Source organism: Alosa alosa, chromosome 8 (genome assembly GCF_017589495.1).
Source record: "Alosa alosa isolate M-15738 ecotype Scorff River chromosome 8, AALO_Geno_1.1, whole genome shotgun sequence".
Classification (NCBI taxonomy): domain Eukaryota; kingdom Metazoa; phylum Chordata; class Actinopteri; order Clupeiformes; family Clupeidae; genus Alosa; species Alosa alosa.
Genome location: NC_063196.1, coordinates 3,358,219 through 3,384,787, shown reverse-complemented (window position 1 = coordinate 3,384,787; position 26,569 = coordinate 3,358,219). Strand labels below are relative to the sequence as shown.

The 26,569-nt window shown below is 43.5% G+C and overlaps 1 protein-coding gene across 1 annotated transcript in view; it reads right to left on the bottom strand.

Moving 5' to 3' along the window:
- Positions 1-26,569, bottom strand: part of lama4 (laminin, alpha 4) — a 29,853-nt gene that overhangs the window by 983 nt on the left and 2,301 nt on the right. The window contains exons 2-38 of the mRNA XM_048250906.1: positions 25,357-25,458; positions 24,587-24,714; positions 24,367-24,447; positions 23,882-24,096; positions 22,709-22,809; positions 22,267-22,447; positions 20,736-20,819; positions 19,066-19,217; positions 18,323-18,433; positions 17,970-18,081; positions 17,214-17,378; positions 16,881-17,074; positions 15,569-15,685; positions 15,124-15,272; positions 14,553-14,694; positions 14,348-14,441; positions 10,407-10,523; positions 10,047-10,232; positions 9,652-9,791; positions 7,545-7,709; positions 6,438-6,583; positions 5,922-6,084; positions 5,455-5,588; positions 4,922-5,093; positions 4,666-4,797; positions 4,428-4,570; positions 4,033-4,162; positions 3,551-3,688; positions 3,261-3,394; positions 2,983-3,144; positions 2,572-2,725; positions 2,171-2,361; positions 1,862-2,051; positions 1,494-1,649; positions 1,070-1,229; positions 292-422; positions 106-199 (exon numbers count right to left, since the gene is read on the bottom strand). Of these exons, the coding sequence (XP_048106863.1) occupies positions 106-199; positions 292-422; positions 1,070-1,229; positions 1,494-1,649; positions 1,862-2,051; positions 2,171-2,361; positions 2,572-2,725; positions 2,983-3,144; positions 3,261-3,394; positions 3,551-3,688; positions 4,033-4,162; positions 4,428-4,570; positions 4,666-4,797; positions 4,922-5,093; positions 5,455-5,588; positions 5,922-6,084; positions 6,438-6,583; positions 7,545-7,709; positions 9,652-9,791; positions 10,047-10,232; positions 10,407-10,523; positions 14,348-14,441; positions 14,553-14,694; positions 15,124-15,272; positions 15,569-15,685; positions 16,881-17,074; positions 17,214-17,378; positions 17,970-18,081; positions 18,323-18,433; positions 19,066-19,217; positions 20,736-20,819; positions 22,267-22,447; positions 22,709-22,809; positions 23,882-24,096; positions 24,367-24,447; positions 24,587-24,714; positions 25,357-25,458 (5,266 nt within the window). The remainder of the gene's footprint in view (positions 1-105; positions 200-291; positions 423-1,069; positions 1,230-1,493; positions 1,650-1,861; positions 2,052-2,170; positions 2,362-2,571; positions 2,726-2,982; positions 3,145-3,260; positions 3,395-3,550; positions 3,689-4,032; positions 4,163-4,427; positions 4,571-4,665; positions 4,798-4,921; positions 5,094-5,454; positions 5,589-5,921; positions 6,085-6,437; positions 6,584-7,544; positions 7,710-9,651; positions 9,792-10,046; positions 10,233-10,406; positions 10,524-14,347; positions 14,442-14,552; positions 14,695-15,123; positions 15,273-15,568; positions 15,686-16,880; positions 17,075-17,213; positions 17,379-17,969; positions 18,082-18,322; positions 18,434-19,065; positions 19,218-20,735; positions 20,820-22,266; positions 22,448-22,708; positions 22,810-23,881; positions 24,097-24,366; positions 24,448-24,586; positions 24,715-25,356; positions 25,459-26,569) is intronic.

Sequence of the window (26,569 nt, the reverse complement as noted above, 5' to 3'; positions counted from 1 at the left end):
TGGACATCATTTGGATACCTCTGGACATTTGGATACCACTATAAATATTTTGTCCTCATAGTGAAGAAAAGTCCAAAAACATAAACTGATTTTAGGAAATGATACCTGTAATTCTGTGCCAGCTGCCATCACACATTCCCAACCTTGGAGTTACAACAGTGGAGAACTCGCGGATGCCATTGTTCACCAAGACCACAACCTTGAAAAACGCACGGAAAATGGTTATTCGGTAAGGTCCACTGAATCACTACTCTCATTTGAATGCATCTCTAGTGGACATTTGAACCTTACCTGGTTGTTATGGATATACACAGAGAGGTACTCCTTCTCTGTTGTGTAAGCATGCAGTAGCACACCGGTAGCCACACGGGGGCGCACCTCCACCACCACTTCAAACTTGAGGCCCAGGCTGAATGAATCATCTGTGGGGGAGGATGGGAAAGACAGAGACGGTCATTCCAGTCTGCCCCTTCTGCACTGCAGCACCTCACCTCCACCGGCCACCTCCGACCTGGAATGTTTTGCTGCGTTTCCACGCACTGTGGCATGTGCATGTGTGAAACTCAGCTGGCCACGCCGGGGTGTGAAATTGTTCCCTGCTTATTTAACAGCTGTGGCGCCATTCCCAAGACCTTGGTGTCTGATAGTATCCCCCCACCCTGCCCTCTCCTCCAATCCCGTCACCCCTCACAGCCACACTGGGGCTATCATGTTCCACTGCCGTTACAGGAGCCTCTGTCTCCTCTCTGCAGTGGAGAACCCTAAAGTTTGTTAACATTAAGTGAAGGAAACCTACCTAAAACTCTACCCTCTTGTTTTACTGTGAACATATGTCATATATGAAGTGTGAATAACATGCACCATGTGAAGTGTCCAAAAGCTGTTCCTCCTTTGCTAAAATCACAAACATTTTACACAGCTATCTATATCTGAGTAGGTCAGAGGGAAGGAGGGAGCCACATTACAGGATCTCTTCAGTGAGAAGCATGTCTGCCCTTCCTGTTTTTCTCTACATGTGATCATGGAATGTATTTGGCTTTTGAAAAGTGAATGAGGAGCTGTGTCTTACCCAGAACCACATATCCGCCCTCCTCGGAGAAGTAAGCCCCTGGCTCAGAGGGCCCCTCAAAGCATGGAACCACCCCGAAGCTTCGGGACGCTGAGGACAACCTCCGCCCATTCAGCTGAAGGCTCCTCACACAGCCAGTGAAACTGTATGCAGAGTTCCTCTAAAGGACGAAAGGAAAGACAGAAAGGCCTCAAAGTGAATAATTATAAGAAAAGGGAAAAGAATACTGTGGTGTGTGGAATACATTATAAGAGTGGAAAATATGGATACTGTTGTAAAGATTCCATGGTGGAGGTCTACCACAGCTTAGGCAAAGTTTTATTGATTAAAATAGGATAAACTGTGTCCTTGAGAAGAACTGTTAGAAGGGCTAAATATATTCTGCACCTTCACTACAAAATATATGTTTAGTGCATTTATTTACCTGTATATTCTTCTGGGCTTTTTCTGGAGGTACCCCTCCCACATACACAGAGCCACTGACATGCCATGAGGCGTTGATGCCTGTGACTCGGTCATCAAGAACAGTCAGACCATCAACTATCAGTCGGCCCATGTTGCCATCTCGGGTGAAAATGACCTGGAGGAGAAGAGGTGGTGCCTCTGTTAGCCTTCACATTGAAATTGAATGAGTGCATCTAGTGATGTCACTGTTTCCCACCCACAGACAAACAAGAGAACATCCTTGGCTTGTGATATCACTGCGTTGTGATGAAGATGTAAACTCATGAGATGATGTTATGGCGTGTGAAGAGGTGGTTATGGAGGGAGAGATGTGTGGATTGTGTTTACATTGTGCCAAGCTCCGTCATTGTATTTCTCCTGGGTTTTGATCCTGACTTTCTCCTGGCCCACATTGAAGGTGTACATGAGCCTCCCCTGGGTCATGAAAAGTGCCATGAAGTTGTCTTCTGTCTCATCTGACACATATAAGATTAAACCAAAATTGGACTGAGTCTTCAGAGACAGAGAGAAGTGAGACCTGGGGATAACAGACAGACAACATGCGTCTTGTTAGATGAAACCCCTGAACCACACGTCTTGTTAGATGAGACCTCTCTCTTGCTAAGTGTTTTTTTAAGCCTTTAATCAGAGACCAACCTCTGATTGATGGACTCCGAGATGTTGTACTCCTGACGGCTGTTTGCTGTTCCCCCATATTGGTGAGCATGGCGTGTGGCCCGAGGCCTTTGGGAGAGGGTACAGGGTGCAACCTCTGTCTGTGGAGCCTCCAAGGGTTCACTCTTCAAACCCAGGAGACCCTGAGGGAGGCTGGACTTATCTCTGCCAACCTACGAGGAAAGATACTCATTTACTAACAGAGAGATCATTTAACAACTGCACATATTACTATCACAAATGTGCACCTCTACAAAACATTTGTGATAAACCTAGAAATATGAATATGATCATGTTCCTATAGACCATACTGCAGGTACCTACTTATAGTATATATAAACAGATGTGTATAGTGTTTTTTTTACTGTTTCACTTCCATTTACCTTGCGGGAACCTCCCTGTTTGGGTTTAGAGGAATTTTTGCTTGGCTTGTGGCGCAGAGCAGCAGGGGCTTTCTCCATGGGGCAGTCTTGTAGGGAGGCTTGGACTTTGTCAGAGTACTTCTGGAAGTCCTCTGCCTCAATGTCTCTGTCATGCCTGTAGAGGTGTAACACAGGAGCGATGAGCTTAACATTCAGTAACAGAGACAGAGCTTCACGTGTCATTTCACTTCACTAGCAGTGCTTTTGGGCATAAGTGGACCCTCTATCAGTGATTAACTGCTAACACAGGGCAGTTAATAGTGGTATCCGAGATTCTCTATAAATCAGAGGTTGAAATACAATCATTATTATTCAGGTAAAGCACCTATTATGGAAGCAGTGTTGATGTCTTGAGGTGATATGAGTAGTTACCTGCTTAAGTATGCATAGCTGATGCAGCCGGTGAAGTTCATAATTTTGCTTGTAGGAGAGCCCCCAAGGTAGAAGCTCTTTGGTGTGGTAGCCGAGGATATAGCTGAGCTTGGTGAATGTTTCTTCTCTTGTTTGTCGCTGTCATCAATGACAAGTTCATACCTAGAGGATAACATTTTACATTTTTATTCTTTTTCTTTTTCTTTCTTTATTTTGGCATCTCTTTAGAATAATCTCTTTAACCATAATCTGTCTTACTTTTTGACCAACTGACTTACTTTTTATTGGTCACAGAGGCCACAACGAAATGTTGCCTTCCATCATTGTAGTTTTTCTTTTGTGATTTCACTTTGGTCCCTTTAGAATTCATCACAACTCCTCCATTCTCCAGTGAGATTGAGAACTCATCAGTCTGAGGGACACAAAATGGATCATTTCCCAAACCATGCAGTCATATAGAGTCAATTGCATCTTCAACATACTGTGACCTTTAGGGGCATTTATCTGTTGTACTGTAATGTAGGAGATGATTTCAAACTCAATGTTATATTAAAACCAAGACGCTTACCCCATCATTATGGTAAAACAGTAGACCAGCAGATTGTTCTGTTCGGAAGTTGAAACCCCCCTCAAAGGCCTCAAATGGCGTAATCTTGGCTGTGGATCCCAGGTAGCCCTCTCCAGTGAAGTATGCTCGTCGAGACATCTATTTAAGGTGACAGCTAACAAATTAAAAATCTTATAGAATAGTTCCTCTGCAATATTAATGTTCTACTACCAGTTAATATTGCTTTGAAATTCAGATTTATTCATATTGTCCATACAATGATGATAATGATGAGACAATTGATAACAACATATAACAAAGAGTTATTTTTTGTTTACTGATATTAGAGTCATTGTTACAATAGACTAAGGACCCTGTGAAAGTTCTAAATAGACCTATACACCGCATTACATTGTATTTAAAGTTAATGAAAGGACATCAGAAAAGTGGACTTTGCTACATTACATGTTATCAAAAATAAGATTTGTATAATCAATACATACAAAGGACTCTTCTGAACAGCCACTACTGATGCCAATGGTTCCAGGTTCCTCAAGAAGATTGAAATCCTTCTTCTGGAACTGAAAGCCTCTGACACAGCCTCTCAGGCCTAGCAGAGAGGAGAGCTCTGGCCTGCGCATGGGGAGAAGATAATACACTGCTAAGGAACGGAGGACAAGCCTAATGGGACACTAAGGACGTGCCTGTGTAATGCTATTTAATCCCAGCCTCTGTGCTCCACTGAGATTGTATTACAATTGTTCAATGTTACACCTCCAAGGTTAGGAAGCTACTTTTGTGCGAGACAAGGTTGGGCAGCTCTCAAGGACGTTTCTTTTGTGTGTGAGTGGGACTGTGTGCATTCATTTTCATTCATCAGTTCATTAACTGTACATGCCTGGAGTTGAGAATGCTGGAGGGAGCACCTCCGATGTAGATATCGGAGAAGGGCAAGGCTTTTTTCTCATTCTCCATGGATTTCACATGACTCCTGTCCACCAACAGAATGATCTTTTTCGAATGGTGGTAGATTACAGACACCTGAGAAAAGAGATATTTTTAGAAAGGGCGTCTATTTCCGTTGCAGGTGAATAATACTGCTGGAAGGAAAGAAATGTCAGCTGTTGAAACTTTACCTCATGGTTCCGTGCATCATTGATCTGAAGTTTAGGTGACTTGCTGTCCATGACAATTGGTCCTCCGGCAAAGTTGAAATCATATTTGAGATGTAGGTACCCATCTTTCAGCCCCAGCAAGAAGTAATTTGACTGGAAAAAATATACACACTACTTTATCCACCATTATAATTATTGTTGTACAATTATTGTTGTATAAGTTCAGTGATGACAATTTCACCTCCAAGCATTCAGGGGAAAAAAAATAACTAATTACCCCATTGACCATCAGAAGCAAGATGCCGTCGTTGGCTACAGTTCGGACTTCAACATCAAACCTGGTGACAATGCTAATTCGACCCCTCCTCTCGATATCACTGACAAGGGCATAGCCAGTGCCATCAAACAGATAGCTGGACACTCGACTCTGAGAGAATGCGAGTTTGTTCCTGCAGTGCAAAAGTTCAGATGGTTTATTTTATACACAGGAAACGGCCTCAGCGGAGAAAGAGGCCTTTTTAAACACACACACATATGTGTGAACAGTCCGTCTTGACAGGGTGTGACCTGGTGCCTCTTTTTGGGCAAAGGTTGTTTAGGACATAGAGTGAGAAATACCGCGGTTTGGGAATAAGATGAACAAGAAACGACCCGTGTTAGAAGTTGGAGAGGGTGGCAACGGCACTGCTGTTTGATTCATGAAGTGATAGTCTTTGAAGTTTCAGTGTCTCTTTAACTCGTTTAAGTATTTTACCTGTTTTTAATGCACCATTATAACATAGTTGGTATAATATCGACAAAACGACATACCTGGCACAAGGTGGTGAAGCCACCACATCCATTTTATGGAGTTCTTTGAAGTTGTAAAGGCTTATGACATCATTGTTCAAAGATGCCAGTTCTAGACATCCCACAAATGGTGCAAGGCTTAGGGGTGGAGGGAGCTGTCAAGAAACATGATAAGAGTATTTTAGTTCATGAGCAACAAATGTACCTCAAAATACAACAAACCCATACTACGCAAGACTGACTTTTCCAATTTTCCAACGGCATACCACAGGCTTGCCATAGCAAAGCACTGCCGCCAGAGACAAAACTCACTATTGCTGCTTGCTTGCAGCCTAAACAAATTCAGTGCATTCTCAGCTGTGGAACTGGGTCATGTGTGAAATCCAAACTATTTGGGAAGAGGAGCTGATGGATGAGACCCTCTTCCAAGAAATGAATTCAGTGCAGCCAGGAGAATATGCAGCCCTCCTGATGTGTGCTCTGCCTACCTTAACGCTAGGAGGGACGCCTCCTACAAAGAAGACTGTGTCTGCGGGGTCCAGGTCAAACAGGGAGTCCGCCCCAACAGCCTCACCCTTCTGGATGAACTTCTGCTCAGCTGTGCTGCTCTGACTGGGCACGGTCAAGAAGATCTTCCCATGGCGACCCAGCCTGTAGCAGGAGCATAGAGCAGTGGGAGTTTAATTATGAAGACAATGCCTTAATGTCCACATGACACGCTCTGAACCCCAGCGCTCTGGCAGATTGCCACTGTGAAGTAATAAGCCAGGAAGAACTTTCTGGGAACAAAACACAACTCCCACCAGCGGATTGAGGCAGATGTCTGGGATGATTGGAAGAAAATAAATAACTAAAGGAGAGTTCTCCTCTGCATAAGGAGCATTAGCCAACTTCCTGTCTGCAGCTTTTCCTGTGTAAAAGGCAGCACGTTTAGAGAGTAGTAGAGAGCTGTGTGGAATGGGGCCAGTAAGTGTTTAATGAAGCAATCAGAAGTGTCTTGTCACCTCTCCAGTCTGATGAGGTTGAAAACGGGAGGCCAGGAGCTAACGGGCTTGGAACTCAGTGGGATCTCCACATCCTCCTTTCCCAGATTGTACACATACACAAGATTGTCATTCTTGATGGCCAGACCCATGTAGTCCTTCTCCCCCTGTAGAAGATAAAACATACATTTGTTACCACTTTCTAGACTGAGGAGGCAGGTAAAGACTGTTAACTAATACCACCAGCATTCTTTAGCTCAAATACTTCATGCATGAACATGTAAGTGCACTATGGTGTAGCCTATTCCCTCTGTAAAGATACTGCACCTATAGAACACAAACATGAGCCCTCTCATACGGCAATACAGCAAATGAAACAAGCACACATTTGCAGAGACACCCAGAAAAACACTTTAAGCGTTTCTGCGTTCTCTCTCCCCATTTACTAGCAGTTCACTGCGGCATCGCCGCCATTTAATAATGCAGGAAGCCGTCAGAGTCTCCGAGAGAGGCATCGTTAAAGCGACGTGACGTGAGGCCCAGGCAGGACCTGTCTTCACACTGCTCCCGTGTGTGGGGGGCACTCTGATGCTTATGTAAATGATCTGCCACTTTGAAAGCACACAAGCCATTGTTGCAGGCGTCTCTTGGAAACCTTTTGAAAAAGGCAACTGTCAGCTCTCCAAGGCTTTTCCTGTTCCACATGATCCCAACAAACTATTCATCTCCCCATGATTCTGCTGCGCCTTTCATCTGTGCCGCGCTCAAGATCAAACTCTCTGAAGTTTCGGTGGTAGAACTGAAGCTCTCTCAGTCTCTCTCACATACACATACACAAAACACAAACATACACACACACACACACACTTTCACACACAGACACACACACACACACACACACACACACACACACACACACACACACACACACACTTTCACACACACAGACAACAGAGAGTTTGTGAAGTTGGTGCTTTGTACTGCTCTGCCTTATATAAGCCCCGAGAGGCAGTGCTGGGTGATGTGCCAGCTCTGCTCTCATCTCTCTCGCTCTCTCTCTTTCTCTTTCTCTCTCTCATCTCTCTCTCTCTCTCTCTCTTTCTCTCTCTCTCTCTGCATCTTGCTCACATTTTTGTCTCCGAGGTAGAGGATGAAACGGTCCTCGATGGGGTCCTTGTCGGGGTCCACCCGCATGAACAGGCTGATGGTGGTGACGGCCTTCAGCTCCTCCACATTTGGATGAGGCTGCACCTCCACAGAGGACTGGCCATTGAACTTCATGGAGATTTGGACCTGCGCACAGATACATTATGATTGATCTTGAAAACAGTGTTGTTGCTACTGTCTGCAGTTGGTCATTTTGCTTGCATTTTGGACATTGGACATTACTTTTAGTAGAAAGTTAACCCTCTAGGCGCCACGGTCGAGTTTACTCGACAAGATGCGGTACTGAATAAAACGGCCGATTTAGTCAAATAGGGTGTCATATTTCGTTCAACCTCCACTCCACTAGATGGCAGACGAGTCATCCGTCATCCCCGAGTCGAAAAAACGACATGCTTTAAACAAAACTTTCTAGCTACAGCGCACTGAATCAGTGCGGGAAATACCGGAGCTAGTGTGCGTGTGAGCTGCGCAAATTCTCTCCACTCGAAGCGAGCGCGAGGCAGATCTGGCCATGCTGCTTGCAACAGGAGCAGAGGTGGTGACACGGGGCAGGAGAGCCATTAGGCCATGCATAGTCTATCACAAGATGATGGGAATGCCGGTCCTGTATGGATAGGATTTGGATATGGATAGTCATTATCTCTACAGCAAAAGGCCTGCTACATAAAAAAAAAAATTGTCAGCCATTTATTAGTAATGATTTAGACTGTTGATTATCTATTTCCCTGACCATTTAGGACATGTGTTCTTTTTTGTGTGTTCATGTCCTTGTGATGTGTGTGTCTTTGTCAGCTAAGAAAAAAACAACAAAAAAAACATCAACAAAAACAACAAAAAGAAAACAAATACTAACATTGTCTCTTGTCTTGTCATCATCTCACTCCTGATCTGTGCCTTGTCATGGCAAGTGAGCTTTTGAACTAAACAGGTCTTGTCTACTTGTGTTTGTGTGTCATCTGAATAATATATATGTGCCCCATACATGGAATCAGAGTGCCTACTGTATGTAGTAAATGGAAAATCTCTACAGCAAAAGGCCAGCCTACCGCTACATGCATTTGGTTTGTTTCTGCCATTTATTAGTAATGATTTATACAGTTTGTTTACTACTTACTATTTACCTGAGCATTCAGTATTGTCCAATATAGCATACAGAAGGTGAGGGACATTTTGGGGGAAAAGAAGTGGTGCATTTTATCATTCAAACATGCAACTTTTCATGAAAATTCTATAATCCAAGATGGCCGCCACCATATGACGTCATAATATGCAAATTAGATATAAACATTTAATCTCTACATAAACTTTGGGTCATCCTTAATATTTCACTAATTTACAGAAAGTCTCTATCTCTAATCACTTTTAAGATATAGCCTTTTGAAATGAAGATGTCAAAATCGAACGTTTCAAAAAAAAACCTCTGGCGCCTAAAGGGTTAACAACTTTGAGTCATGACAAAATATGTGATTTGTGGAAAAAAATGTTCAGTAGTTTGAGATTGTAAAATAGATGAAGACAATGGTATCTTCAGACTGTCCCAGTCTCAGAGTATGGTATGCGCATATGGCACATAAAAACTGGATCAGCCATCTGCCACCAGCAGAGTACATTTTCTCAGCACTGTGCTCCATTTGGCACGTTAAAGGTGCAGTTGGCAAGTCTGACAGATTGAGGGGACTTAGCCAAAAAATGTTTAATGTTTACAACTCTCATGCCCCTCCCCTACTACCACCGAGCACCCTCTCATCGAGTTTGTGCTCGTCAGTGCGCACCAGACAGTGATTGACAGTCAGGTCTCAGAGAGCCCTGCTCTGATTGGACCAGAAGAACCGGGAGCTGTGGATTTTTGCAAAACAAATAACAGGCTCTAGGTGGAGGTAGAAGTGCAGGGCTGATTTATGCTAAAACCGGCTGATTTATGTTGTTCTGTCGGAGCATAGTGTCGGTTTCAGTGAATATGATCAAAAAAATCTTGCCAACTCCATCTTTAAGGACTGAGATGCTGTTATGTGCAAAAGTCTGTTTAAATCTGGCTGCATGGTCCAAGCAAGCCCTCTGGCTAGCGTACCTTCTTGGCCACACTCCTGGCCTGGGCGATAAGCTCTCTGATCTTCATGATGTTGGTTGAGACATTGTTGACAGGTTTCTTCTCCTCCACCACACGAAGTTTATCCAGAAGCTCCGGAACAATCTCCGACAGGTTCTCCACTGCATACAGACACATCAGGCACACATCATTACATCTGCACCATGTCAAGTCAGTTTTATTTTAAAGCGCATTTAACATGCACATAGTGCAACCCAAAGCGCTCGAGGATGTGAGGAATTGTGGAACATCACATAGTAATGCTACATTTTAATAAGATCCTTTGGAGTGAAAAGTGCTCCTTGGACTGAATTATTCTGCTTCAGTAAAAAACCAAAGTTCTCTTTTGGTGTTTAGGTCTGTATGAATTGGGTTACCCGCTTCTCCAGCCTGGACTACTGCGCGGTCGAAGGCTTCTGCTGAGTATTCATTGTTGTGCAGGTTGTTGGACCACTCCTGCACCTGTTGGCTGATGGGGGTGATGGTCTCAAGGACCTCTGCTGAGCGGTTCAGGGTGTTCTTAGCCACCTCTTGGGAGAACTCCAGCCGGGTGCTTGTGCGGTCTGACGGGGACAGAATCACAGAAGAAGACTTGGATTGCAATACATGAACAGACACATGGTATGCCTCACCATACGCCTCCAAGTTTTAGATGTCCATAGTTACAGTATTCTCAATACAAACTGAGTTCATATATTTATTTAGGAAATACACACAAAAGGAAAAATAAGTGTTACCTTTTTGCAATGCATTGAGGTCATCCAGTATAGCATCAAGCTTCCTGTTTGAGTTAGTCAGTGTCTCATTTGTCTCCTCAATGTAAGTCAGTGTGTCGTGGACCAACTTTTTCACCTCTGAAAAGCAAAGTCAACTCAGGGCCCAGAATGTCCACCACCATTTGCTATTGCTATGATCTATATATATCAGTGGTCCCCAGACTACGGCCCGCCACCTCATTTTGGGTGGCCCTCCAAAACATGTCCGTGGTATATAGCAACCGGCCCGCACGGGAGTACGACATCATCAAACTATAACCTCCGCAATTTCCCCCATTCATTCTCTATGGGGAGTCTTAACCCTTAAAGGAGTACCGTCACACTGGTGTGACGGGAATGTTGAGAAATGAACGTTCTAAAGAATATTTGAGTTCATTGAATTCAACATAGAATTTTAGAACCTTCAATTGTTGCGGAACTTAGAACGTTCAAAAACCTACACCTTTAAGGGTTAACAGTACACATGTAATACTCTTTTTGTCCACTGGTGGTTGTTTTGGCGCTGTTTCGCGTTTGCCATCAAAAACGGAATGAAATGTAGTCCTACCTGCAAACAATGTAAGAGTATTCTAAAAGTTTATCAATGAATTGTTAATAACTAACTAACTTATATTCGTCATATTTCTGGGATTTTCTGGGATAATTATTTTTATTTGTTCAAATGTTCATACAATGTTCACAAGTTCAGGTGAGTGAAAGTTAGAATGGTGGCCAACACACTCTCTCGGCCATACCCTCGACCTTGTTATCACAAAGGGTCTCGATGTCTCTACAGCTGTTAAAGACCTGGCCTTATCTGATCATTTCTGCGTGTTCTTTGATGTGTCTATGTCCCCACACACTCAAAACACAGCTATGATGGTAAAAAGGAGAATCATAAATGATCAGACAAGTGCTCTCTTTGAGCAAGCACTTTCACTAAAGTCAAGTCAACTGTCAGACTCTGAAGACTTATTTGATCACTTTAATGCAAAATGGCAAACATTATGGATGACATTGCTCCATTACAATTCAAGAAAGTTAAGGACAAACAGAAAGCACCATGGAGGCAAAATCCAGCAGTTAAACTTCTAAAAAGAGAGTGTAGGAAGACTGAAAGAAAAAATGGCGTAAATACAAACTTCAGATCCACTATGAAATCCATAAAGAGATGCTCCTTTTATATAACTCTGAAAATATGCAAAGCAAGACAGTCTTTCTTTTCTAACATTATCAATAGAAGTTCAAATAACACTTTCATATTCTATTTTCAACTGTTGATAAGTTAACAAATCCCCCCCTCACAATTAAGCCCTGCACTTCTCTCAACTAATAAATGCAATGAGTTTTCATCTTTTTTTAAAGGTAAAATTGACAAAATCAGACTCAACATATCTGCTCAATTACAAATTCAACAACCTGAACTTCCAGCAACAAACAGAGGGAAACTAAACTTGATGTCAGAGTTCAGCTTGATGGACTCTGAAAACACTTGAAAAAACGGTACAGAATCTCAGCTCTTCCACATGTGTCTTAGACACTCTGCCTACCAATTTCTTCAAAACTGTTTTTCACCTCATAGCGGCGGATGTCCTTCAAATTGTAAATGTATCACTGCTGTCTGGCACCTTTCCTAAGTCACTGAAAACAGCTGTTGTAAAGCCACTTCTCAAGAAGAATAACCTGGATGCCTCCATGCTAAACAATTACAGGCCCATATCAATCTACCTTTTATTGGCAAAATTATTGAAAAAGTAGTCTTTAATCAATTAACCACCTTCCTAACATCAAATGGGTATTTTGATTACTTTCAGTCTGGTTTTTCGGGCAAATCACAGTACTGAAACAGCTCTCATTAAAGTTTCCAATGACATACGCCTCAACACAGATTCAGGTAAAACATCAGTCCTAGTGCTACTGGACCCTAGTGCAGCATTTGACACTGTTGAACACAATATTCTACTACACAGACTAGAACACTGGGTTGGATTTACAGGCATAGTTATCAGCTGGCTAAAATCATATCTACAAGAAAGGAGCTTCTTTGTTGCCATCGGAAACTGTACCTCAACACCAACGTCCTTGACCTGTGGTGTTCCCCAGGGGTCGATCTTGGGGCCACTATTATTCAACCTCTATATGCTCCCACTTGGACAAATCATTCAAAATAATTTGATTTCATATCATAGCTATGCAGATGACACACAAACTTACTTAGCTCTATCACCAAACGACTATGGTCCTCTTGAATCTATGTGTCAGTGTATAGAACAAATCAACACCTGGATGTCTCAAAATTTTCTTCAGCTGAACAAAGAAAAAACTGAAGTAATTATATTTGGTAAAAATGAGGAAAGACTTAGGGTTGCCACTCTCCTTGACACAAAAGGGTTGAAGGCAAAGGATACTGTTAAAAATCTTGGTGTATTAATTGACAGTGATCTAAATTTCAACAGCCACATGAAAGCGATTACTAAATCAGCTTTTTACCACCTCAAAAATATTGCCAAACTCAGAGGGCTGATGTCAAAACATGACTTAGAAAAACTCATTCATGCATTTATCTCCAGCAGGGTTGATTACTGCAATGGACTGTTCACAGGCCTTCCTAAAAAGACTATTAAACAGCTTCAGGTGATACAAAATGCAGCAGCTAGGACTCTAACAAAAATTAAAAGAACTGACCACATTACTCCAATTCTTAAGTCCTTGCACTGGCTTCCAGTAAGTCACAGAATTGACTTTAAAGCACTATTGCTTGTTTATAAATCAGTAAATGGAGCAGGACCTAAATACTTGTCAGACATGCTTCAGCAGTACACACCTTCTCGTCCTCTCAGGTCCCAGGTGAAAAACCTGCTAGTAAAACCTACAGTTAGAACTAAACATGGTGAAGCAGCTTTTAGCTGCTATCTTGCTCAGCTGTGGAACCAACTTTCGGATGACATTAAAAAGGCCCCAACTGTAGCCAGTTTTAAATCTAGACTTAAGACCAAACTGTTCTCAGGCGGCTTTCTGCTAACTGTGCCGAGTTACAAATTCTGAATCTGCCTTGATAATTATTCTACTTTGTCTTTTATTACTTTTTTTTTACTACTTTTTGCCTTTGTTTTTGCTTACTAATTATTCTTTATTTTTAAATGATTTTACCTTGTGTTTTATGTTTTCTTTTTATTATGATCTTTACCTTTTAACTATTCTTTGACTATATTGCCCTTCTATGCTTTTATTTGTTATTATTGTTTGGTTTTGTTTATGTAAAGCACATTGAATGACCTCTGTGTATGAAATGTGCTATATAAATAAACTTGACTTGACTTGGTCATTTCAGACCACTTCAGCACTTCATAAAATTCTCATAGTTTGAGAACTTTAAATTTTCAGAGTTCACACATTAAAAGTTCATAGTTCACACATTTTTAATGAAATATACTTTTGGGACTACCTGCTAATACCTTTGGGAATGCAAAAGTCTCTTTATTAGTATTATTTAATTTGAGTTACATTTTACACATGATGGCAATATAAACACAGCTAACAATGGTATTAAATTGCAATAGCCTATAGATTAAATGTAATGGAATATTCAACTAAGGTAGACTGCTGTTGTTCACAGCACTAAGCTATTTATGGTTACTGATATACTCTGAGTCTCTGGCCCTCTCTCACAGCCAGGCATAGTAAGCTGGCCCTCGGAAGAAAAAGTTTGGGGACCACTGATATATATCCTTCAGTTCAAAGAAACATAACATAAAAGAGCCAACATCACTGTGTTTTCATTGACTGAGGGCTGACTGAGGAATCTCAAGACAAAATATGATAGATAGATAGATAGATAGATAGATAGATAGATAGATAGATACTTTATTGATCCCCAAGGGGAAATTCAAAAAACATGTTTGATAAAACATGTTTCATATTACCGTATTCCTCAGAGCGCAGGGAGACAGACTCCTTAAAGTAGAGATCACTCTGTGTCTTCAGAAAGTCAAGCTGTGTACCAACACCATTGATTGCCTTTGATAAATGACACACAGCACAAAGCACAGTTGTCAAATGAGTTTGAGAATGCGGAATGGTAGAATGATTACACTGTTTAACCTTTTCCATTATGTTTAACAAACTCACATCTTCAGCGCGTGTAGCCAAGTCCAGGGTGGTCAGTCCTGTTATATTTGCATCGTCAATGTATTTGATAATATTGTCATATACATTGGCCGCATCTATAGCTTTCTGGACAAACCCATTTGCATCACTCTCTTTGAGATTACTGAAACGAACATATTACAATTAGTTTTTGTCAAAAGGCATGTTTAACACAGGATTTTATGTTATTTTCATACAGTGAAGGCCTTAAAGGAGAATTCCAGTGATTTTTCACATAGCCCCCATGTGCATGCCCCCAGAGTGTAGCACTGTAGCTGCCTGGCAGCTCTAGCTGTTGGCTGCAGCAACTCGAGCTAGGTAAAACCGATTGTTTTCAGGGATTTTTTCGTACCGACAGCACTCGGTGACCTCGAGAAACAGAGATCTATGTCAAAAATCGCCGGAATTCTCCTTTAAGTCATTAGAAGGATTCCATCCTTCCACAAGGACATAATGCATCAATTTTCAACAATCTGTATAGTGTAGCACTTAACAATACAGGTAAAAAGTACTGGTAGTCCACATTTGGAAAAGATGCTGTTGTGGGACGTACCGCTCCAGTTGCTCAGCTTGTCTCTCGAGATCTTCAGCGTGCTCTGTGGCTCTCTGCACCAGGTCCCTGTCAGCTAGAGACAGGCTCTCTGTTTTGTCCATCAGCCGTGTGCTGGCCCCATCAATGGAAGCATGGTACTGGCTAACGTTCTGAAAAGAATCATGTTTAATGGCATTACCCCAAGACAATATAATTTGCTGTTTAAGATATCAATAGGAACTGTGGAAAATTATATTGTTGCCAGACACAGAATTTTAAAATACATTGGACGATTTAAATCGGTAGATTAAAATGACATCATTCCACCAAGCCTGCTCTCATAAATCTTTAGAAAATCTTCTCAAACTGAAAGTCCTCATTTTGATGGTATCTATCTCCAATCTCCAAACTGTGGATATGTGTATTTAACACTTTACATTATGTTCACAATGGCGAACATGCTCACCTTCACCATGATGCCCAGCTCGTCCACACCAATCTCTGCGTCACTAATGATGTCCGCTGCCACGCTGAGGGTCTCATTCACAGCCTCATAGTTCTCCCCCAGCCTCTGCTGCTGCGCCTAATCACACACAATAGACAGATCTCTACATCACTCACTCACCAAGGATCAGTAGAGATCATGTCAGCTAAGTAAAGGTGCCATCTTTAATCTAAACTCAACTTGCCACCAGGGTTTGTCTGTAAGGAGACAACTTACATACATACATAGTTATTCTACCGTGGCATGTCATCATGTTATATTTTGGTTTTATGGGAAAACAACCCAGCCATCTCAGAGGCAGTTCAGATCCGATTGGAGGATAACAAACAGGATCTAATCTCTCAGATGCCCACATGTGTGGAGCAGCCAACCTGATTTATTTATGGCATATTAGAACAACACCAATTTCTGACACAGTTCCTGCAACGTTTGGTTTTGTAAAGCAGCCAGTGTTATCTTGTTGATTTTATTTTATTTCTATTGAAAACGTATCCAGATTGTGTAAATAAACAATAAGGACCATTAAAACATAAGTCTTGCCAAGGTACTCAAGACAGCAGAGCCTTCTGCCTTTGGCTTTGGAATTGCAATACTTTTGTAATAATAATTTCCAGCAGCTGTTTTGAGTTGAACTCTATGACATGTTTGGAAAAACAATTACAGAGATGTAGAGTTTTGTCCCCATTATCATAGCATCTAACCATGATACATTCCTATCATGTCAACATTTAAGTTCATTTAAAGTGTGACCATCCTCTGTGACCCCCGTTTGAGCTTTAAGGAACACTATAAGTGTCATGGTACTTGGTACAAAACATTGAAAAGAGATTGAGAGAGTTTGCATTGGTTGTAGAAAATTGTCCAGCGACATTCAAATTCAAACTGTCACTGCACCCTGAGAACAGTTGGTAGAGAAAGGCACCAGGTTAATTGGCACCTTCATTATTGCTCCCAGCTCCATTTCTACATGACTTTTAGTTATTTATTAGCTTGTTCATAAAGAAACTATTTCCTTGTGCTTATAAAAGGCTAAGCTGGACTCCCATAACAGGGGAGGGGAGGAAGACTGTTGCCAGACTCAACATAACCCAACTCCTCCACTGACTGTCTGAACCCCTGAAGCATTCAATGAAATATAATTCAATTAAACCCTGTTGACAAATGCAGAGCTTGGGATTGGGAGGGTAGATGAGGAGCAGGGTGGGGGGGTGAGAGGATCAGGCGCTCAAGCCGTGCTCGGCCGTCTGGAGCGCTGGGTTCAGTGGGGAGTTACCTTGTTCCTCTGGAGCTTCAGGACGTTGGCCTGGTGCCTCTGCCTGGTCTGTGTGTTCGTGGTCTGAGCTTGTGCCAGCAGCTCCTCGGCCTGGGAAAGTCTGGAGCTAAAGCGCGAGACGGCCTCCCTCACGGGGGAGACGCGGCCCTCGGTGGACATCAGACGCTTCTCCAGCTGCTTGACATGCCGGAGCACTAACAACGAACACAAAAATCCAACTTACTGCACATTTTATCCATCATTCTTCTGTGTAGAGAAAATATTATACGATTATGATTACTACATGAACAGCAGTATTTGCTGCATTATTGGGGGGGGGCATTAGAATCTCACAGTCATGGGCTTCAGTTGCTTCATCTGTTGCTATGGGCTCCTTCGGGGACAGGTCAATCTCCCTCATCTGGCTGACCATACGCTCAGCCTGAATGGTGTTGCGCCTGGCTGTCTCAGGGTCCACCTCCTGCTGCTCACTGTACTGCTCCCAGTCACTGATCATCTCTGATAGGTCAGAAACAAGACATGTGTGTGTGAGTGTGTGTGTGTGTGGTGTGTGTGTGTGTGTGTGTGTGTGTGTGTGTGTGTGTGTGTGTGTGTGTGTGTGTGTGTGTGTGTGTGTGTGTGTGTGTGTGTGTGTGTGTGTGTGTGTGTGTGTGTGTGTGTGTGTGTGTGTGTGTGTGTGTGAGAGAGTGGGTGTGTATGTGTGTGTGTGTGTGTGTGTGAGAGAGTGGGTGTGTATGTGTGTGTGTGTGTGTGTGTGTGTGTGTGTGTGTGTGTGTGTGTGTGTGAGAGTGTTCTCTTGTTACAGTCCATTTCCTTTCCTGTTTCACCCCAAATGCTCCTCCACGCTCAGCATGGACTTGTGAAACAGCTGCAAAATTATCGCATGCCTAAGATCGCCCAGCCATAGCAGTCATTTTGCAATGCTTTGGCTGAGGGAACAACATCACATTTCTAACTTCATTACAATCTCCAAAACCTTGAGTATGAAGATTAGCACAAACTGTTAACATTGCTCAACTGTAGAGCTAAAGCCTACAAAACCTTCAAAAAGCTACTAAGCGAAACTGTGGCAGTGCAATGGGAGTGTACCTTCTATCAGCGCGTTGAGTGCGGTGAGATTAGTGGTGAGCTCGTCTGCCAGGCTGAGGCTGCGCTGGGTGTCCTCCTCCACACTCTCTCCCAGGGCCTGGACAGAGCTCTCCTGGCACGCCGCCACAAACAGCACACCCAATCAATACATGTCTTCATCAGAGCTCGGCGGCAGTGCTCAGGTCACTCTGCACTCTCACACAACTTACTACGCTCGGGGCTTACGAAAACCCATAGGTCATTTTGGGATTTAAAAACATTTAGAAACATTCATCTAGTGCTGACAGGTACTACAGGTCCTGCTTCCACATTTGGAAACAGAGAGAGAGAGAGAGAGAGAGTGCTGGTCTTACTTGGTCTGAAAAAGGTAGTGCATTTTCGACCAGGTCAGTTGTGGCCTCCTCAAGCTCATCAGTCTGTGATCTCATCAGAGCTGACTTATTTCTCCAGCCAACAAACTGCATCTGGAGAAAAACATGAAAAAAAGCCCCAACTCAGTCAGATTAAGTTATCCTAAACCCATTGTGTTAATAACTTAAATATTAAAAAGGAGACTGAGTAACAACTTTTGGCACTGCAAAAAAATAAATCTAATGAAATCTAAGTGTTATTAACCTCATATTAAGAGGATAAAAAATCCATTTGGTATTGTTTTAGTATAAAGTCACTTACCTAGTACTCTCTTGTAAGATCATTGATTGACTTAATTTAATAAGAATTTGTCTTATTTGAAGGAGTCTTATCAAGACGAATTTGCTCAATGCACTGGCAGCCCAATTTGCTTGTTTTAAAATAAATAAAAAAAAGTAATAATTACATAAGTCAAATGATTTTAAAAGAAAGCACTAGGTAAGTCTCTCTATACTGAAAACAATATCAACTAGATTTTTTAATCTTGATATGAAATTCATGAAACTTGGTTAGATTTTTATTAGATTAGAAGTTTTTGCAGTGTAACAGTTGTTTCCATGTTGACTGTTGTTTCCATGACTGACACAGGAATAACAAAACATAACCAAAGTAATTTGCTTTTGTTTCCCCCTGGAAACAGTGAAGGCAGCCTGGCTGGCCCAGAGAGGTGGGCTCTGACTCTCACCTGCAGACGATGGGCTGTGTAGTTGTAATACTTGAGGCGGTCGTTTGCCGCAGCCCCAGTGGAGATGTTCAGCACGCTGACCTTCAGCTGGTCCAGGGTCTTGTTGGACTGCCGGATGTCTCCAATCAGGTGCCAGATACACTCATCGCAGTCTGTAGCCAGAGGCAGAGCAGCACATAAACCCTCTCATGCCCTCCAGACTGGGAGAGTCCAGTAAAGGTCAGACTGGCTGTGTCTGTGCTGTTTCACTACACTGTTTTTGGCTTTTACATGTAGAACTTAAACAGATCTAAATTATTTTGTGTAATTCATACAAAAGAATCTATGCTGTTTTCCCTCTTGTTGTTTCACTCATGTAGATACCCATGTTCATGTCACTAACTTAGGGCCCTATCATGACATTCAAGTGCATCGTCACTCTCAAAAGTCTCTTCAAATTTAGTAGGATGTCCAGTTCACATTGGGAGGGGTTTAGGTTATCAAGCGTGGAAGCGCGTAAAGCAACAAGGTGTTCCTAGTTTTTTTAATCAGTCATATGGGTGTGTTTGGGGCATAACATCACTTTAAACCAATGAGAATGACATCTGTCATTCCCTTTAACGGCGAAAAGCGCGATATGTCAAATAAATGCATCGGTATTTTGCCATTCAACGGCGCATTTGAAGGAGGCTGCTTGCGATGGCGGAGGCTGCTTGCGACTATGAAATAGTCATTCTTAAACCATGCATTACTAAAACCTAGCATAGCCTTCACGCATTTGCACTCGTCTATTATTTGAACTCATTGGCAAAGTGAAACTAACTTGACCAAGGTGTCAGTCAACGAAGACAGTTATATGCAGTTACGTTCACTATTGACTGACAATGGGTTACCGTCGAAAACATAGGCTGGAAAAAGCAACACTTACCTAATATTGCTCAAATGACTGAATAAAACAACATTTATCCTGCAGAGGTTGCTTATATCTGCATGACAGTGCGTCTTCAGCTGTGCTCCATCATTGTCTCTAGCCTCTCCCCTAATCACTTTTAACCATCATTACCAATTTGCAAATGATGGTGAATAACTACTCATCATGAGATGTACAGTATTTAAAGTAATATCTTTATTCTAATTATGTTTCCCATTGTAATCGTGCAATCTGTAATGCTTTGCATGGGCGATGCGCTGGTGTCGTTCATGAATGATAGAAAGGATGGTGTGTGCACCTGCCAATATGACTGTTGACATGCGCTCTTAAAATAGCATATGAACAACTTCGCCATTGACTTCTGACCAGGTTTAGGTGGTGTATGATAGCGATTTTTTTTAGACAGCAGCCAGACCCCTCCCTAGGTTGTTAATGTCACACCCCTGGGCGCAATGTTTAAAAAATAAACGTGCAAAATACCAAATTAAACTTTCCGCGGGTGAAAAACGAGTTTTACGCCATGCTGGTGCCCAAAATACAACCCTAGTCTTCTGGGATCACCTTGCCTTTTGTATTATTCCTATATAATGAATGGAAAAGGAATATTATGCTTCATCATTTGTCCTGAACACTAGCCTACTTTGAGGCTGATAGCTTTGTCAACTTTACTGGGCAGTGCTGGGCAGTGGTGTGCCATGCTGGCATGAACTGTGTTGTGTCTGTGCTCTCCTTCACTGTGGGCCGTGGCAAGTCTACTCACCGATGTTGCACTCGCTGACCTGAGAGGCTTCGGGCAGACACTCTCCTGTGTCCATGTCACAATGGCCACTGGTGCAGTCACACTCTGGAACACGCATCAGAGACACACAACACTCCATGAGGCTCTCTCCTGGCAGTGCTACAGCAGCTGGCCTGCGGGGCCGAACACAGCTGGGCTAACATGGTGCGCGGGTGCTGATGTCAGAGGAAGCGGTCCACTGCTAATCCCCACAACCGCCTCCAGGTGGCCGTCAGTAAGCGGATACCCCGGCTATGACATCAGCAGTGAGTGGGTGTGGGAATGGCAGACAGAGGAGCTCTCTTGAGAACGTGTTAGCACTTACAGTCAGATGGGCCTTATCTGTGCTGTGGGGCTACAGAGCATAGTCTGGATCACGACTGGAGGCCACTGTCTCACGACTCCTACGGGAGCATGATATGGGCCTGAGACCAAATTTTAATGATATGCCTAGAGTTTGTGTTTGGCATGTCCAATTTCATTTGACATTCATTCTGAAATTACTAGTGTATAAGGCACAGGACTAGTGTGTAAGGCACAGGAGTAGTGTGTAGGGCACAGGACTAGTGTGTAAGGCACAGGACTAGTGTATAAGGTACAGGACTAGTGTGTAAGGCACAGGACTAGTGTGTAGGGCACAGGACTAGTGTGTAAGGCACAGGACTAGTGTGTAAGGCACAGGAGTAGTGTGTAGGGCACAGGACTAGTGTGTACAGGAGTAGTGTGTACAGGAGTAGTGTGTAGGGCACCGGAGTAGTGTGTAGGGCACAGGAGTAGTGTGTACAGGAGTAGTGTGTAAGGCACAGGAGTAGTGTGTAGGGCACAGGACTAGTGTGTAAGGCACAGGACTAGTGTATAAGGTACAGGACTAGTGTGTAAGGCACAGGACTAGTGTGTAAGGCACAGGAGTAGTGTGTAGGGCACAGGAGTAGTGTGTACAGGAGTAGTGTGTACAGGAGTAGTGTGTAGGGCACCGGAGTAGTGTGTAGGGCACAGGAGTAGTGTGTAAGGCACAGGAGTAGTGTGTAAGGCACAGGAGTAGTGTGTAGGGCACAGGAGTAGTGTGTAAGGCACAGGAGTAGTGTGTAGGGCACAGGAGTAGTGTGTAAGGCACAGGAGTAGTGTGTACAGGAGTAGTGTGTAGGGCACAGGAGTAGTGTGTAAGGCACAGGAGTAGTGTGTACAGGAGTAGTGTGTATAGGAGTAGTGTGTAGGGCACAGGAGTAGTGTGTAGGGCACAGGAGTAGTGTGTAAGGCACAGGACTAGTGTGTAGGGCACAGGAGTAGTGTGTACAGGAGTAGTGTGTAAGGCACAAGAGTAGTGTGTAAGGCACAGGAGTAGTGTGTAAGGCACAGGAGTAGTGTGTACAGGAGTAGTGTGTAAGGCACAGGACTAGTGTGTAAGGCACAGGAGTAGTGTGTAGGGCACAGGACTAGTGTGTAAGGCACAGGACTAGTGTGTAAGGCACAGGAGTAGTGTGTAGGGCACAGGAGTAGTGTGTAAGGTGCTCACTCTTGCAGCCTGAGGAGCTGTAATCCCAGTGGCCTGGCAGGCAGCGCTCACAGTATCGGCCTCCGGCTCCAGGACGGCACTTGCAGCTGTGGGTGAGAGGGTGGCACGTGGGCTTGTGGGCAGCAAGAGCACACTCACACCGCCGGCAGCCCTGACAGCTGGAGAAGCCTGAGTGACCCTCCCTTGGGGAAGGGGGGGGGGTCATTAGGACATGGAGGTTGTGGAACCAATGGTGGAAACATATTCTCTGACTGTGATTACTTTCGGTTTGAGATTCTGTTTGTTGTTTGTTGAGTTGAAAATTAATCTCATTACCAGTAATAAACTGGATAGTCTGGATGGCAATGAATACAGAACTAATTGCTGGGTGAGGGTATGAAAGGTGAAGAAAACATTGAAGTTCAAAGTGATTGTTCTGAGGGCATGTTTGACACACTCTTACCTCACACTGGTCACACAACCTGCCGATGACCCCAGGCCTGCAGTGGCACACACCAGTGCGGTCATCACATGAGGCCGTGCCACACTTGTTACACTGACACTCTGAAAAGTACACAATAAACAAGCAGCTGGATATAATATACTGCACATAAATACATATCAATAAACTGTACAGAAAAACAAATGTGGTGATGTGGTTCAGAAATGAGTCACTGTTTCTACACTGTATTGAGCCTTGGAGATCACTATATCATCAGTCATTGCAAGCGCCTCTGATTTATTAATTACCACTATGTGGATACTGTTTTTAGAATTGATTTAGATTAAGTGTTAGTATAATTTGTAATTTTGTTATTTGTATTTTAGTATATTTTTATATATTGTATTAAGTGTTAGTATAATTTGTATTTTAGTAAATTTAGCATATTCTTTATCTTCTACTGTCCTTACTGCTTAGTTGTGTTTTTATATTATATACTTTAATTACTCTTCTGCTGTTAAAGAATGTGTTTGTGTTGTATGTATGCTGCTGAGACCTTGAATTTCCCCTGGGGATCAATAAAGTATCTATCTATCTATCTATCTATCTATCTATCCATCTATCTATCTATCTATTTACATCTCCAGATAATTCTACACGGTATTGAGCCTTGGAGATCACTATATTTACATCTCCAGATAACCCATGGAAAGATTTCCAAGTCCCTGTCCATGTTATGCTGACAGTAAACAAACCAACAATGACACCATGTTGCTATTCTTACTCTCCTGCTCGTGTGTTGGAGTTGCTGGGCTGGTTGTGATGCACAGTACTGTAGAGCTGCAAATGCCAGCTGGGAGCACACGGGCATGAGCGCCATCCTAACCACCCTGCAGCTCCAACTGTGTAAACAACCGCTGAATTTCCCTAACCTCTACCAACAGGGCTTAATATGCTCATAACACCAATTATAAATCTGGCATAGCCCAAAGAGCCTTTTGAAGCAAAGCTTGGGTATTACTGTATCCCCCTCGGTGACATGAGACTTTGTTTTCCACAGGCCTCCCTCAACAGCTCCTCAGCATGTGGAGAGTCATGTGAATGAGTATATCTAGCTGCGTCTCTGGCGTGTTTTCCAGCTGGCTAAACGTTGGCCCGAGGGCTGTGATGTCTAAATGTACTGTTGGCACGCACCCCTGCAGTCCTTGGCGTTGACGGCGTCCCCGTAGAAGCCAGGCGCACACCTCTCACAGTTGGCACCTGCAGTGTTTCCCCAGCAGTTGAGACACTGGCCCGTGACGTTGCTGCATTCGTTGAAGATCAGGTTGGGATCAGAGTTTCCATTGCAGTCGCACTTCTTGCAAGAGTCTCCTAGCTTCATAGGGTTCCCATAGTAACCTGGCGCACATCTGTTGAAGTGTATATTGGTGTTTACTGTTAGAACGTTTTTTAAACAGTGATATCGTTATAGTATATCACTAAATAATAAGAACACCTCCAGACCTTTTGAAGGACCCTGAAAGAAATAGCACTCTGACAACTTGAGAGATTAGGTTGTTGTTGCTCTTGGTGCAAATGAACACTATTTCATTGCATGGAAAGAAGTTGGCATAGAAGAGGATATTTGTTTATATTGTGGCCCTGGAGAGCAGTCTGGCCAGTGGTTGGTCAGCACCCACCTCTCACAACTGTGTCCAGCATAGCCTGGTTGGCACACGCAGCGCAGAAAACTCCCCCTCCGGTCACAGTACTCTGCGAAGCTGGCGAGACACACAGAGGAAGGAATTCTAGTCAAGTCTGGGCACCAAAACACTGCCACAACACACACCTCGTCTGCCTCTCGCTCCAACACTGAACCAGAATAAGATGACCCGGACCCTCATACCCCTGGTCACTTACTTGTTGGAGGGCATTGGGAGAGGGCAGGCACAGGCGGTGCACAAGTGACGACCATTGCGCGTGATCTCTGGCGTGAATCCATCCTCACAGCTTTCGCAGAACTCGCCAGTGGAGTGGTCTTTACAGGACTGTCGGGGGAATGAGAAACGCAAAAAGGGTGATACACAACAAAGCTTTGAACAACTTCATGTCCATGCCAACGCACGGTCCAACTCTTTGGCGGCCCTGGCGGGTAGGGCCCAAAGATGGCCGGTTCCATCCCTCACTGGTAGGAAAAGAGTGGGCAGGGGAAGTGGTTGAACATTGCTCGTCCACCTAACCCTTAACTGCTCCCTGGACGCCGCAGCAGTGACTGCCCACTGCTCTAGCTTTGTGCGTGTCCATGACTCACTGTGTGCTCTGCGTTGTTGCCCTTTTAAATTGACAAATGAAATTAACGCTGCCAGACAGCATCTAGCTTGTTTGTGTCGGAAAACAAGATTTATCTCCCAGATTGGTCTGATGGATGTGGACAATGTCAAGGCCACATCTAAGCCAGTTCAGTTCAGTCTGAGAAAAACACCTACTCTTTGTGCTTCCTGAGAATCAACCCTATGACGCTGCTGTTCTATGCCCTGTGCCCTAGCAGCAGAACTGAAACAAAACAAGACCTTAATCATTTCTTGACAAACCACCACATTCTTTGGCAGGCATTTCCCCTCCACAACGTTGCACAATGTGAGTCATCGCCACTGGAAAATCATAAGCAACTTGAATTTGGAGAGACTTACAATGCAGGTTCCAGTGATATCTTCACAGCTGTCCGCATGGCCTCTGCAGTTGCATGGCAAACAGTCCCCTCGCTCGCTTAGGAAGTTTCCCCTGGAGCATACCTGAGAAAGGTAATCAGACAGGGCAATCACAACCACAGCTACAAGTCATTTTCTCTTCCCTCCAAGATATGGAAAGTTGAAAGGAACTGTTAAACGGTCTTCTAAGTGAAACCAGGCTTTACAAAAAACTAACTTTCCCAAGAGCCTGTTTTGCCAAAGAGACATTATTCAATCATGTGCAAGTAATTTGGCTGAGCCACCACCTGGGTCCACTTTGCAAAAACTGGTTGGTGTGATTGAGATTTTTCTTGAGAACATGCTGTTTTAAAACTCTTCCCTCAGAACTCTACGCTTCATTTATTCAGAAGAGAGTTGCCATCAATAATGCTATTCTGATGTAGGGAAGCGTCAGAAGGCATCTTAACAATCAAATCTGGAGACCACTGGAGGGAATAACAGGATGAACACCTGTTCTGTCTGAAGCTTTTACTTCAAAGAGCACCATTTCCTCCCATTCAGCAGAGAACAGAAATAATCTGCTGGAGACTAGTAAACTGTACCCTGTGTTGTCAGTGAAAGAATTTGCGGCTCATTCCTTCACTACTGACTGGACTGCGATGCAAATTTGAAATTCTCATCCCACGGAGGCCCATTGTTCTGGTGTCGACTCCGAGCGCCACGGCTTCCCCACCCTGGCCATTAATTTATCAGTTGTTCATGGGCCGCTGGGTCCAGTGTGGTCCGTTCTCACACATTCCTGTGGGATGGGAACGCCGTGATTTACTCCAGAGAGGGCAGCGGAGCCAGAGCCCGGCCTTCCCAGCGAGTAAATTAGAAACACGCGCTGGACAACAAGGCTGTTTTCATGGTCAGAGGAGTGCTCTCTGGAAGCTCCCGCTGTGATTGTACCGAGCCACTGGTAGTAAACGGTGAGCAGACCTGTGCGTCTGCTCATCTGGTGTGCATCTGGACGCTAGCTCATAGACAGAGTGCTTATGCTCGGGGCCAATTATCATCCATGAGGTGCTGTCACCAGTTCTTTTTTCATGAGTGTTTTGGGGAAGGAAGAAGTCAATTACAGGTCAACCCAATTCAAACCAAAAACAGTATGCACTTCTCTGAAACAGTATCAGACACTAACACAAAGAATGAGGTAACTCTAGAGAGTGAA